Source organism: Nerophis ophidion, linkage group LG07, assembly GCF_033978795.1.
Source record: "Nerophis ophidion isolate RoL-2023_Sa linkage group LG07, RoL_Noph_v1.0, whole genome shotgun sequence".
Classification (NCBI taxonomy): Eukaryota; Metazoa; Chordata; class Actinopteri; order Syngnathiformes; family Syngnathidae; genus Nerophis; species Nerophis ophidion.
The window spans coordinates 62,442,686-62,455,627 of NC_084617.1; the positions used below are offsets into that span (position 1 = coordinate 62,442,686).

The 12,942-nt window shown below is 38.4% G+C and overlaps 1 protein-coding gene across 1 annotated transcript in view; it reads left to right on the forward strand.

Moving 5' to 3' along the window:
- npc1l1 (NPC1-like 1) overlaps positions 1-12,942 on the forward strand; it is a 50,271-nt gene that overhangs the window by 28,016 nt on the left and 9,313 nt on the right. Inside the window, exons 13-18 of the mRNA XM_061906810.1 lie at positions 3,533-3,723; positions 6,466-6,593; positions 6,675-6,804; positions 6,885-6,940; positions 7,024-7,174; positions 11,136-11,367. Of these exons, the coding sequence (XP_061762794.1) occupies positions 3,533-3,723; positions 6,466-6,593; positions 6,675-6,804; positions 6,885-6,940; positions 7,024-7,174; positions 11,136-11,367 (888 nt within the window). The remainder of the gene's footprint in view (positions 1-3,532; positions 3,724-6,465; positions 6,594-6,674; positions 6,805-6,884; positions 6,941-7,023; positions 7,175-11,135; positions 11,368-12,942) is intronic.

The following is a 12,942-nucleotide window of genomic DNA, read 5'->3' on the forward strand; positions in this document are numbered from 1 at the left end:
TCTGAATAATGTCCCTAACGGCCCCTCATATTGTTTAATCATACCTCTTTCTTAAAGAGGTGGTTGCTAAAACTTTTGTTCACTTCCTCTTCTCAATTTATTCACAATATACTCCATAAGTAATCACAATAGAAATTAAAAAATGGTGAAGTAAGTTATGTTTCATATGATGAGATAAGTAAGATTATTTTGAGAATGAAAGAATGGATGGATGAAATAAATAGAGAATGTTCATCATGGTTTTTCTTCTTCATACTTTGTAAACACTATAAGTTTGAAGAGTTTCTTGAAGTGGATAATTTTAGTACATTGTTTGATTGCTTTGCTTAATCCATTCCATAATTTAATTCCACATGAAGATCAACCGAAGGTCTTAAGTGTTGTGCGTGCATACAAATGTTTTGAATTCCTCCTTTTTTTTTTAGAAGAATTATTGTATATTCTTGGGAAGCAGATTATTGTTTGCTTTGTGAATAATTTTAGCTGTTTGCAAACTCACTATGTCGTGGAATTTCAGTATTTTTTATTCAAAAACTAAAGGGGTTGTAAGTTCTCTATATCCAACATTATGCATTATTCTAATTGATCTTTTTTGTATCACCGTTAGTGAATGAAGTGTACTTTTGTAATTATTTCCCCATATTTCTACAAAATAACACAGATATGGTAACACTAGTGAGCAGTAGAGAATATGAAGTGATTTTTGGTCTAGAGCAGTGGTTCTCAACCTATTTTCAGTGATGTACCCCCTGTGAACATTTTTTTAATTCAAGTACCCCCTAATCAGAGCAAAGCATTTTTTGGTTGAAAACAAATGATAAAGAAGTAAAATACAGCTTTATGTCAACAGTTTTTGTTTTATTAAAGTGTATAACAGAGCAAAATATTGCTCATTTGTAGTGGTCTTTCTTGAACTATTAGGAAAAATAGATGTAAAAATAACTAAAAACTTGTTGGAAAATAAACAAGTGATTCAATTATAAATACAATTTTCTACACATAGAAGTAATCATCAACTTAAAGTGCCCTCTTTGGGGATTGTAATAGACATCCTTCTGGATTCATTAACTTCATTCTAAACATTTCTTTACAAATAAAATAAATCTTTAACATCAATATTTATGGAACAGGTCCACAAAAAATCGAGCTGTCGACACCGAATATTGCATTTTTGCATTTCTTTTCACACTTTATGAACTTACATTCATATTTTGTTGAAGTATTATTCAATAAATATATTTATAAAGGATTTTGAATTGTTGCTATTTTTAGAATATTTAAAAAAAAATCTCACGTACCCCTTGGCATATCTTCAAGTACCCCCAGGGGTACACGTACCCCCATTTGAGAACCACTGCTCTACAACATGTTTTGCTTTATTCAGTATTGACGTGTTTCCTGCTAGGTTATGTTGTATATTTTTTACATGAGATTTCCAATTCAGTTTATCATCAATCATTATACTTAGAAATTTGGTTTCATTTACTCTTTCAATTTCTATTTGGTCTATTTGTATTTGTGTTTGACTTTTTTTTGTTGTACATTCTTGGGTAGCAGGTTATAGTTTGCTTTGTGCATCATTTTAGCTGTCTGCAAATGCACCAAATCGTTGAATTTCAATAATTGTGATTTAGCAAATAAAGGGTTTGTAAGTTTTCTATATCCAACATTATGTATTATTATAATTGATCTTTTTTGTAACACGGTTAGTGAATGAAGTGCACTTTTGTAATTATTTCCCCATATTTCTACACAATAACTCAGATATGGTGACACTTGTGAGCAGTAGCGATTATGAAGTGATTTTTGGTCTAGAACAGAGGTCGGGAACCTTTTTGGCTGAGAGAGCCAAAAAGCCATATATTTTAAAATGTATTTACGTAAGAGCCATATAATATATTTTTAACACTGAACACAACTAAAAGTGTACATTTTTAAGTAAGACCAACATTTCTAGAGTATAATAGCTCTCTTATTCTTTGTAATAACGTTGTTATTCTGAAGCTAACTTAGGAGGGGGCGTGGCCCGCGGGTCTGCAGCGAAGCGGGGTGTTGCCAGGACTGGCCTCGAAATCAGCGACAGGTGTGTAAATGGCCCACCTGGGCCTTGTTAAAGAACCCCCAAAAGGGCTAGCCCTATACCAGGGGTGCCCACACTTTGTCTGCAGGCGAGCTAATTTTGAATTGACCAACTCAAGGGGATCTACCTCATTTATATATATCATTTATATTTATTTATTTATGAAAGAGACATTTTATAAACAAGTTAAATGTGTTTAATGATAATACAAGCATGTGTAACACATATAGATGTCTTTCTTTCACGAATACAATAATATAAGTTGGTGTATTACCTGATTCTGATGACTTACATTGATTGGAATCAGACAGTAATGATGATAACGCCCACATTTTCAAATGGAGGAGAAAAACAGTTGTCCTTTCTGTACAATACCACATGAAAGTGGTTGGTTTTTGGCATCTAATTCATCCAGCTTCCATACACTTTACAAGAAAAACATTGGCGGCAAATTCCGTAGCTTGCTTGATTGACATTCACGGCACCCGAGGGTCTTGTGAGATGACACTGGCTGCTGCTAGTTCATTATTATGAAAAAATGACAGAGAGGAAGGCGAGAAACACTTTTTATTTCAACAGACTTTCGCGCCGTCCCTTCCGTCAAAACTCTAAAGGCCGACTGCACATTTCCCATCTTCACAATAAAAGCCCTGCTTCATGCTGCCTGCGCTAACAAAATAAGAGTCTCGGAAAGCTGGCGTGCACATCGCTTGTGCACGCCAGCTTTCTGAGGGATCACTTGTGCACGCCAGTTTTCCGAGACTCTGTATTTAGTTAGCGCAGGCAGCATGAAGCTTTTATTGTGAAGATAGGAAATGTGCAGTCGGCCTTTAGAGTTTTGACGGAAGGTACGGCGCGAGAGTCTGTTGAAATAAAAAGTGTTTCTCGCCCTCCTCTCGGTCATATTTTAATAATAATGATCTTGCAGCAGCCAGCGTCATCTCACAAGAGCCTCCGGTACCGTGAATGTCATTTAAGTGACGTCTTGGTGAAGATTGATGATCACTAATTTTTAAGTCTATTTTTTTTTAAAGCCTGGCTCGAGAACGACTGACACACCCCCCGCGGTCGACTGGTAGCTCGCGATCGACGTAATGGGCACCCCTGCCCTATACTAACCAATAATAAATAAATGAAGTCTTACCTTTAAGGCAACTTCTTGAACAGGTCCGGTAGGAAAAGGATGGATGGATTCAAATGCATGAGCATTTTTATATTTTTAACATTATTTTTAACACTGTGATTACAAGTGGAATTATTCATTACTTATTGTGTTAAGTAGTGTCAGCTCAGATTTATCCGAGAGCCAGATGCAGTCATCAAAAGAGCCACATCTGGCTCGCGAGCCATAGGTTCCCTACTCCTGGTCGAGAACATGTTTTGCCTTATTCATTATTGATTTGCTCGTGCCTCTTAACCAACTTTTTACAAAGGTGTTTTTTTCTGACGCAGGGCTCTTACATGCTGGATTATTTCAAGTACCTGTACAAATATTTGGAAGTGGGAGTCCCCGTTTATTTTGTGACAAAACGAGGCTTCAGTTTCAACACCACGGAGGGCATGAACGCCGTGTGTTCCAGTGTGGGCTGCGACCCCTTTTCCATGACCCAGAAGATTCAATACGCCACCAATCACCCTGAACTGTGAGTTCCTCGTATTCATTGAATTCCCTGCCTCAATGCAGCTTTCTGGTATCGTCTTTTTTTTTTTTTTTTTCCCTTTGCCTGAGCCTTGAACCTGCTGGTATCGCCGTAGCACCTTTTTACATCCTCACAGCTGATAAAAAGTTGTCAGTTCCAGCATCTGATCCGGGCTGATAAAGGTCATCTCTCGCTGATTGTGAACACAAACATATGTTCGATACACGTGGTTGTCCTTGTACTTGCTGCAGCGGTTCTCCAACTTTTCTCATTAAGTACCACCTCAGGAAAATCCAATCCGATTCACTTTGTTTGTATAGCACATTTAAACAACATAAATGTTTCCATAGTGCTGCACAACAATATTGAAAACAATATTCAAGTAACCTTAGCTCCACCAATGACTGAATAAAAAAATAAAAAATTCTTATTTAAACGGGGATGCAGGTCCATTCTATGCGTCATAATTGATCATTTCGCGATATTGCCATATTTTTGCTGAAAGGATTTAGTAGAAAATATCGACGATAAAGTTCGCAACTTTTGGTCGCTAATAAGCTAATAAAAAAGCCTTGCCTGTACCGGAAGTAGCAGACGAGTTACGCGTGACGTCATGGGTTGTAGGGGCTCCTCGCATTGTTTATAATCATAGCCACCAGCAGCAAGAGCGATTCGGACCGAGAAAGCAACGATTTCCCCATTAATTTGAGCGCGGATGAAAGATTTGTGGATGTCAACATTTTTAATTCTAAGAGAGACAAAACTCAAATAGAATTTGAAAATACCAGAAAATATTTTGAAGACTTGGTCTTCACTTGTTTAAATAAATTCATTAATTTTTTTACTTTGCTTCTTATAACTTTCAGAAGGACAATTTTTGAGAAAAAAATACAACCTTAGGAAGGATTTTAGGATTTTTTAAACACATATACCTTTTTACCTTTTAAATTCCTTCCTTTTCTTTCCTGACAATTGAAATCAATGTTCAAGTATTTTTTGTTTTTATTATTGTAAAGAATAATAAATACACTTTAATTTAAGTCTTCATTTTAGCTTCTGTTTTTTCGATGAAGAATATTTGTGAAATATTATGAGTAAAATTCAAAAAAAATATTCTGGCAAATCTAGAAAATCTGTAGAATCAAACTTAAATCTTATTTCAAAGTCTATTGAATTTATTTTAAAATTTTTGATCTGGAAAATTTTGATTTGTCTTTTTTAGAAATATAGCTAGGTCCAATTTGTTATATATTATAACAAAGTGCAGATTGGATTTTAACCTGTTTAAAACATGTCTTCAACATTCTAAAATTAATCTTAATCAGGAAAAATTACTAATGATTTTCCATAAATTATTTTCTTTATTTTTTCAGAAAAATTCGAATTAGCTAGTTGTTCTCTTCATTTTTTTCGGTTGAATTTTGAATTTTAAAGAGTCGAAATTGAAGATAAACTATGTTTCAAAAATTTTTTTTTTTTTCTTGTTTTTTATCCTCTTTTAAACCGTTAAATTAGGTGTTTTTTATAATAATAATAATGAAGGAGAAAAAAAGACAGGGCAGTGGGAGCGATTCAGATGTTATTAGACACATTTACTAGGATAATTCTGGAAAATCCCTTATCTGCTTATTGTGTTACTAGTGTTTTAGTGAGATTAAAAAATCATACCTGAAAGTCGGAGGGGTGTGGTGACCGCCAGTGTCTCTGATGGAAGCCATGGAGGAGCCCAAAAAGTCACAGCTGCCTCTTTTACCGATAAGAGCCGACTTATTACCACCATTTTCTCACCGAAACCTGTCGGTTGACATGTGGTAGAGAAACATGTTCGCTTGACCGCTCTGTTCCATATTAAAGCTTCACAACAAACAAAGAAACACCGGCTGTGTTTTGGTTGCTAAAGGCAGCTGCAATCCACCAACAGCATTCTTCTTTGATGTCTCCATTATTAATTGAACAAATTGTGTAAGATTCAGCAACACATTTGTCCAGAATACTGTGTAATTATGCGATAACATCGGACGATTTTTAGCCGTGAGTGGGGCTGGGATAAAATGTCCACTACAACCAATAACGTCACAAGCACGCGTAAACGTAAGCGTCATCATTCCGTGACATTTTCAACAGGACACTTCGCGGGAAATTTAAAATTGCAATTTAGTAAACGAAACCAAATGATTTCATCATTGATATATAAACTATATATCATAAACTAAATATATAAACTCCGCCATGTGGTGGGGCTCTCCCTTAGAGATAGGGTGAGAAGCTCTGGCATCCGGGGGGAACTCAAAGTGAAGCCGCTGCTCCTTCACATCGAGAGGAGCCACATGAGGTGGTTCGGGCATCTGGTCAGGATGCCACCCGATCGCCTCCCTAGGGAGGTGTTTAGGGCACGTCCAACCGGTAGGAGGCCACGGGGAAGACCCAGGACACGTTGGGAAGGCTACAGTATGTCTCCCGGCTGGCCTGGGAACGCCTCGGGATCCCCCCGGGAAGAGCTAGACGAAGTGGCTGGGGAAAGGGAAGTCTGGGTTTCCCTGCTTAGGCTGTTGCCCCCGCGACCCGACCTCAGATAAGCGGAAGAAGATGGAAGAAGATATATAAACTATCAGACTGCGTGGTCGGTAGTAGTGGGTTTCAGTAGGCCTTCACAGTAAATGTATATAGAATGAACAGAAAAAAAATAAAAGGCAAAAAGACGAATAAAATAATTGGCTGATTTCTTCCTTCTTATATGCTTTGTAGATCATATTTGGGCATTTCTGCAAACTCCTGGGTGGATGATTTCATCGACTGGCTGAACCCTGCATCCAGATGTTGTCGACTTTACACCATTGGTCCGAATGCTGGGAAGTTCTGTCCTGCAGATAAATGTGAGACTCGCTGCTGAGATAAGTATATTTATATTGATATATATCTTCGAACTTTCTAAAAACATGCATGTGTCGTCATAGCCGCTTTCCTCTGTGGACGCAAGTGTTTGCTTCCCCCCCAAAACGGGGTCCTCAGGCCCACAACGGAACAGTTCAACCGCTTTTTGCCTAGCTTCCTGGGGAACAGGCCTGACCTGCAGTGTCCCAAAGGGTGTGTTCCGGGTGTTGTCCACACAAACTTTGCACAATGCCAAAGATGGCTCGCTTACAGTCTGTGCGTCCTTCATACAGAGGACTGGGAGCCTACGACACGGCTGTGGTGAGAGACGAATATGGAGAAATTATCGGTGAGATTGATTTTTTATGACCTTCTTTTTAAAAGAGATGTGTGAGTGACGGAGCTTTTCTGCCTGGACACACACACACATAGCCTCCCGTTTCATGGCTTACCACACGCCTCTGGCCAACTCTCAAGAGTTCACTGCAGCTTTACTGAGTGCCAGAAAGCTGGCCTACAACATCACTGACAGCATGAGGAAAGTACCTGGAACCTCACCGGACTTTGAAGTCTTCCCTTACACGTAAGACCTCCTGACATATGTTTCTCCTGACTTTTTTGTATGTGAACCATTTGTTTTTGGTCTTTAGTAAGGCTTACACATTTTGCAAAAGAAAAAAAAAAAGCCCTAATGTCATTTGCAGTGGAGGCTGGTTCTAGATCAGGGGTCACCAACGCGGTGCACGCGTGCACCAGGTAACCCGTAAGGACCAGATGAAACGCCCGCTGGCCTGTTCTAAAAATAGCTCAAATAGCAGCACTTACCAGTAAGCTGCCTCTATTTTTTTAATTGTATTAAATTACTCGCAAGCTAGTCTCGCTTTGCTCAACATTTTTAATTCTAATAGAGACAAAACTCAAATAGAATTTGAAAATCCCAGAAGATAATTTGAAGACTTGGTCTTCACTTGTTTAAATAAATTCATTTATTTTTTTACTTTGCTTCTTATAACTTTCAGAAAGACAATTTTAGAGAAAAAAAATACAACCTTAGGAAGGATTTTAGGATTTTTTTAAACACATATACCTTTTTACCCTTTGAATTCCTTCCTTTTCTTTCCTGACAATTGAAATCAATGTTCAAGTATTTTTTGTTTTTATTATTGTAAAGAATAATAAATACACTTTGATTTAATTCTTCATTTTAGCTTCTGTTTTTTCGATGAAGAATATTTGTGAAATATTATGAGTAAAATTCAAAAAAAATATTCTGGCAAATCTAGAAAATCTGTAGAATCAAACTTAAATCTTATTTCAAAGTCTATTGAGTTTATTTTAAAATTTTTGTTCTGGAAAATTTTGATTTGTCTTTTTTAGAATTATAGCTAGGTCCAATTTGTTATATATTATAACAAAGTGCAGATTGGATTTTAACCTATTTAAAACATGTCATCAACATTGTAAAATTAATCTTAATCAGGAAAAATGACTAATGATTTTCCATAAATTATTTTCTTTATTTTTTCAGAAAAATTCGAATTAGCTAGTTTTTCTCTTCATTTTTTTCAGTTGAATTTTGAATTTTAAAGAGTCGAAATTGAAGATAAACTATGTTTCAAAATTTAATTTTAATTTTTTTTTCTTGTTTTTTATCCTCTTTTAAACCGTTAAATTAGGTGTTTTTTTTCATCATTTATTCTCTACAAAAAACCTTCTGTAAAAGGAACAAAAATGTACGATGGAATGACAGACAGAAATACCCATTTTTGTTTATATCTAGATTTATTTATTAAAGGTACATTTCTGGCAATTTATTTAAGTGTGTATCAAACTGGTAGCCCTTGCATTAATCAGTACACAAGAATAGCTGTTGGTTTCAAAAAGGTTGGTCACCCCTGTTCTAGAGGTTATGTGAAAATACTGTTAGGTTTAGAAGGGCTATATTTTGTTGCCTTCGAGTTAACAACATAATTTATTGTAAATATGACCTGGACAGCCAAGGTATCTTTTTATGCAGGCAAACAAAAAAAAGAATTAGTAAATAAAAAAAAAATGGATCTGAAATTTGAAAAAGATTAAAAAAAAAATCTAACACTGTATCAAAAGGGCTTTTATTATAGCCAGGACATTTATTTACCTACAAGCAACCAATAAAAAGGACAAGAGCCGTTGTTATTTTGCCTGATTTTTCTAATTTTAGGAATGCTTCAAGGTTCATGAGAAAGTAAAACGGTCATTATGATTTATTTAAAAAGTACAAACCCCGTTTCCATATGAGTTGAGGAATTTGTTAGATGTAAATATAAATGGAATAATATGATTTGCAAATCCTTTTCAACCCATATTCAGTTGAATATGCTACAAAGATAACATATTTGATGTTCAAACTGATAAACATTTTTTTTTTGTGCAAAAAATCATTAACTTTAGAATTTGATGCCAGCAACAAGTGACAAAGAAGGTGGCAATAAATACTGATAAAAATGAGGAATGCTCATCAAATACTTATTTGGAACATCCCACAGGTGTGCAGGCTAATTGGGAACAGGTGGGTGCCATGACTGGGTGTAAAAACAGCTTCCCAAAAAATGCTCAGTCTTTCACAAGAAAGGATGAGGCGAGGTACACCCCTTTGTCCACAACTGCGTGAGCAAATAGTCAAACAGTTTAAGAACAACGTTTCTCAAAGTGCAATTGCAAGAAATTCAGGGATTTCAACATCTACGGTCCATAATATCATCAAAAGGTTCAGAGAATCCGGAGAAATCACTCCACATAAGCGGCATGGCCGGAAACCAACATTGAATGACCGTGACTTTTGATCCCTCGGACGGCACTGTATCAAAAACCGACATCAATCTCTAAAGGATATCACCACATAGGCTTAGGAACACTTCAGAAAACCACTGTCACTAAATACAGTTCGTCGCTACATCTGTAAGTGCAATTTAAAGCTCCACTATGCAAAGCGAAAGCCATTTATCAAAAACATCCAGAAACGCCACCGGTGTTTCTGGGCCCGAGATCATCTAAGATGGACTGATGCAAAGTGGAAAAGTGTTCTGTGTTCTGACGAGTTCACATTTCAAATTGTTTTTGGAAATATTCGTCATTGTGTCATTCGGACCAAAGGGGAAGTGAACCATCCAGACTGTTATTGACGCAAAGTTCAAAAGCCAGCATCTGTGATGGTATGGGGGTGCATTAGTGCCCAAGGTATGGGTAACTTACACATCTGTGAAGGCACCATTAATGCTGAAAGGTACATACAGGTTTTGGAACAACATATGCTGCCATCTAAGCGCCGTCTTTTTCATGGACGTTCCTGCTTATTTCAGCAAGACAATGCCAAGCCAGATTCAGAACGTGTTACAACAGCGTGGCTTCGTAAAAAAAAGAGTGCAGCTACTTTCCTGGCCCGCCTGCAGTCCAGACCTGTCTCCCATCGAAAATGTGTGGCGCATTTTGAAGTGTAAAATACGACAGTGGAGACCCCGGACTTTTGAACGACTGAAGCTCTTCATAAAACAAGATTGGGAAAGAATTCCACTTTCAAAGCTTCAACAATCAGTTTCCTCAGTTCCCAAACGTTTATTGAGTGTTGTTAAAAGAAAAGGTGACGTGAGACAGTAATGAACATGCCCTTTCCCAACTACTTTGGCATGTGTTGCAGCCATGAAAGTCTAAGTTAATTATTTGCAAAAAAATAAATAAAGTTTCTGAGTTTGAACATCAATTATCTTGTCTTTGTAGTGCATTCAACTGAATATGGGTTAAAAATGATTTGCAAATCATTGTATTCCCTTTATATTTACATCTAACACAATTTCCCAACTCATATGGAAACGGGGTTTGTATATTCCACAGCAGCAACAGAACCAATGTTATTATAGCGATGGGTCATCATCGGCGGGGGTCACTCGAACGAGTATGACGATCCTTGGTGACCCTTTTCTGCTGCGGCCTTCTTCCGTCGTTGCGGTAGTTGTTGTAGACACTAATTACTACACTCATTTATTTACAGATGGGGCTTCACGGTGGCAGAGGGGTTAGTGCGTCTGCCGCACAATACGAAGGTCCTGCAGTCCTGGGTTCAAATCCAGGCTCGGGATCTTTCTGTGTGGAGTTTGCATGTTCTCCCCGTGAATGCGTGGGTTCCCTCCGGGTACTCCGGCTTCCTCCCACCTCCAAAAACATGCACCTGGGGATAGGTTGATTGGCAACACTAAATTGGCCCTTGTGTGTGAATGTGAGTGTGAATGTTGTCTGTCTATCCGTGTTGGCCCTGCGATGAGGTGGCGACTTGTCCAGGGTGTACCCCGCCTTCCGCCCGATTGTAGCTGAGATAGGCACCAGCGCCCCCCCGCGACCCCAAAAGGGAATAAGCGGTAGAAAATGAATGGATGGATTTATTTACAGACATTCATTTTACAATCACTATGAAATGCATGTTGCAAAGACACCACAGTGCTCTCTGCTGGACCCGGTGGTTCACTGCCCTCATTCACTTCCTCTTTAAAGCATCTCCCATGTCCTACCACCAGGGTGACCAACGTGTTCTATGAGCAATACCTGACTATCGTACCCGAGGGCCTCTTCAACATCTCCCTGTGTCTGCTGCCAACCTTCGTGGTTTGCTGTCTCCTGCTGGGTTTGGACTTGCGCTCCGGTCTGCTCAACCTCATCACCATCATCATGATCACCGTGGACACCGTCGGGGTGATGACACTCTGGGACATCCACTACAACGCCGTCGCCCTGATCAACCTGGTCACGGTAAGCGCGCACAACGTGTCCAAAAGTGCGGCCCGGGGGCAATTCGCAGACCGCATTTACTTTATTATTGGCCCAAAACATAAAAAAACACGTCTCCTATTCAATCAATCAATCAAAGTTTATTTATATAGCCCTAAATCACAAGTGTCTCAAAGGCCTGCACGAGCCAGAACGACATCCCAGATCCCACATCAGGGCAAGAAAAAGCCCAACCCAATGGGACACAATGAGAAACCTTGGAGAGGACCGCAGGTGTGGGAACATACTGTACATCAGAGGTCTCAGACAATTGCGGCCCGTGAGACGTTCTTTTGCGGCCCCCACATTAATATGAAAGTTTAATGTTAGTGCGGCCCGCGAGTTTTGTATGAACGGTGCTTGACAGCGTTGTGTGCGGAGCTGTAGGAATCTACCAATCACGGTGTGGTATATGGCTGCTGAGGGCCGAACATTGACGTCACTTGCGTGATGCAAGCAGACAACCCCCCCATTTGCTCCAAACAGAGATGATTTTTGTTATTTGGGTCCAAAATGGCTCTTTCAATGTTCTGGGTTGCCTACCCCTGCATTAGTGGAAAATCGGCAAATGAGTAAAAGTGACAAAGACGTTGCCATGGAGACGAGGGTTTTCTAACGTGCCTGGCTACAGTCGCACCACGACATCTCTCCGTCAGTAATAACATTCCTCGATAACCTGGACCAATGCAAACCGTTGTTTGTTTGTTTTTTTTATTCAATTTGCTTTGCCTCACATTTCCTAATCCTCATTTTGTTCATTTATACTTTGATTTTATTTTGTGTTGAAAGTAAAAATAAAGACATTTAATAAGATTTTTTTTAAATAAATATTTTCTTGCGGCACAGCCAGACTGCACAGCCAACCCCCCCTCCCATTTGCTACAGACAGGGATGATTTTTGTTAATTGGGGCCATAATGGATCTTTCGATATTCTGGGTTGCCTACCCCTGCGTTAGTGGAAAAGCGGCAAATGAGTGAAAGCGACTGAGACGTTGCCACGGAGACGAGGGTTTTCTAACGTGCCTGGCTGCAGTCGCACCACGACTTCTGTCCGTCAGTAATAACATTCCTCGATAACCTGGACCAATTCAAACCGTTATTTGTTTTTATTTAAATTTAATTTGCATTGCCTCACATTTCTTAATCCTCATTTTGTTCATTTATACTTTGATTTTATTTTGTGTTGAAAATAAAAATAAAGACATTTAAAAATATTTTTTTAAAGAAATCTTTTCTTGCGGCTCAGTCAGACTATGCACCTAGTGGCCCCCAGGTAAATTAAATTTCAGACCCCTGCTGTCAATAATGTTATTTTCACGCGTCTAGTAGGCTATTCATTGTCAAAAAGGGTACTTGTAGAACCAACTTAGTATCATAATTTGTTTTCTAAATTAATTATCCACTTCAGCCATCTTTTCTTTAACAGGTCTTCCCTCAAATGTAGGTAGGTAGGCCTATATTATCATTGCACAAGGACAACGAAACTTTGTTTTCAGCACAAACCCGTTCAAGATGAGACAAACAGTGTACAGGGTAACAGAACAGGAAGGCTGATG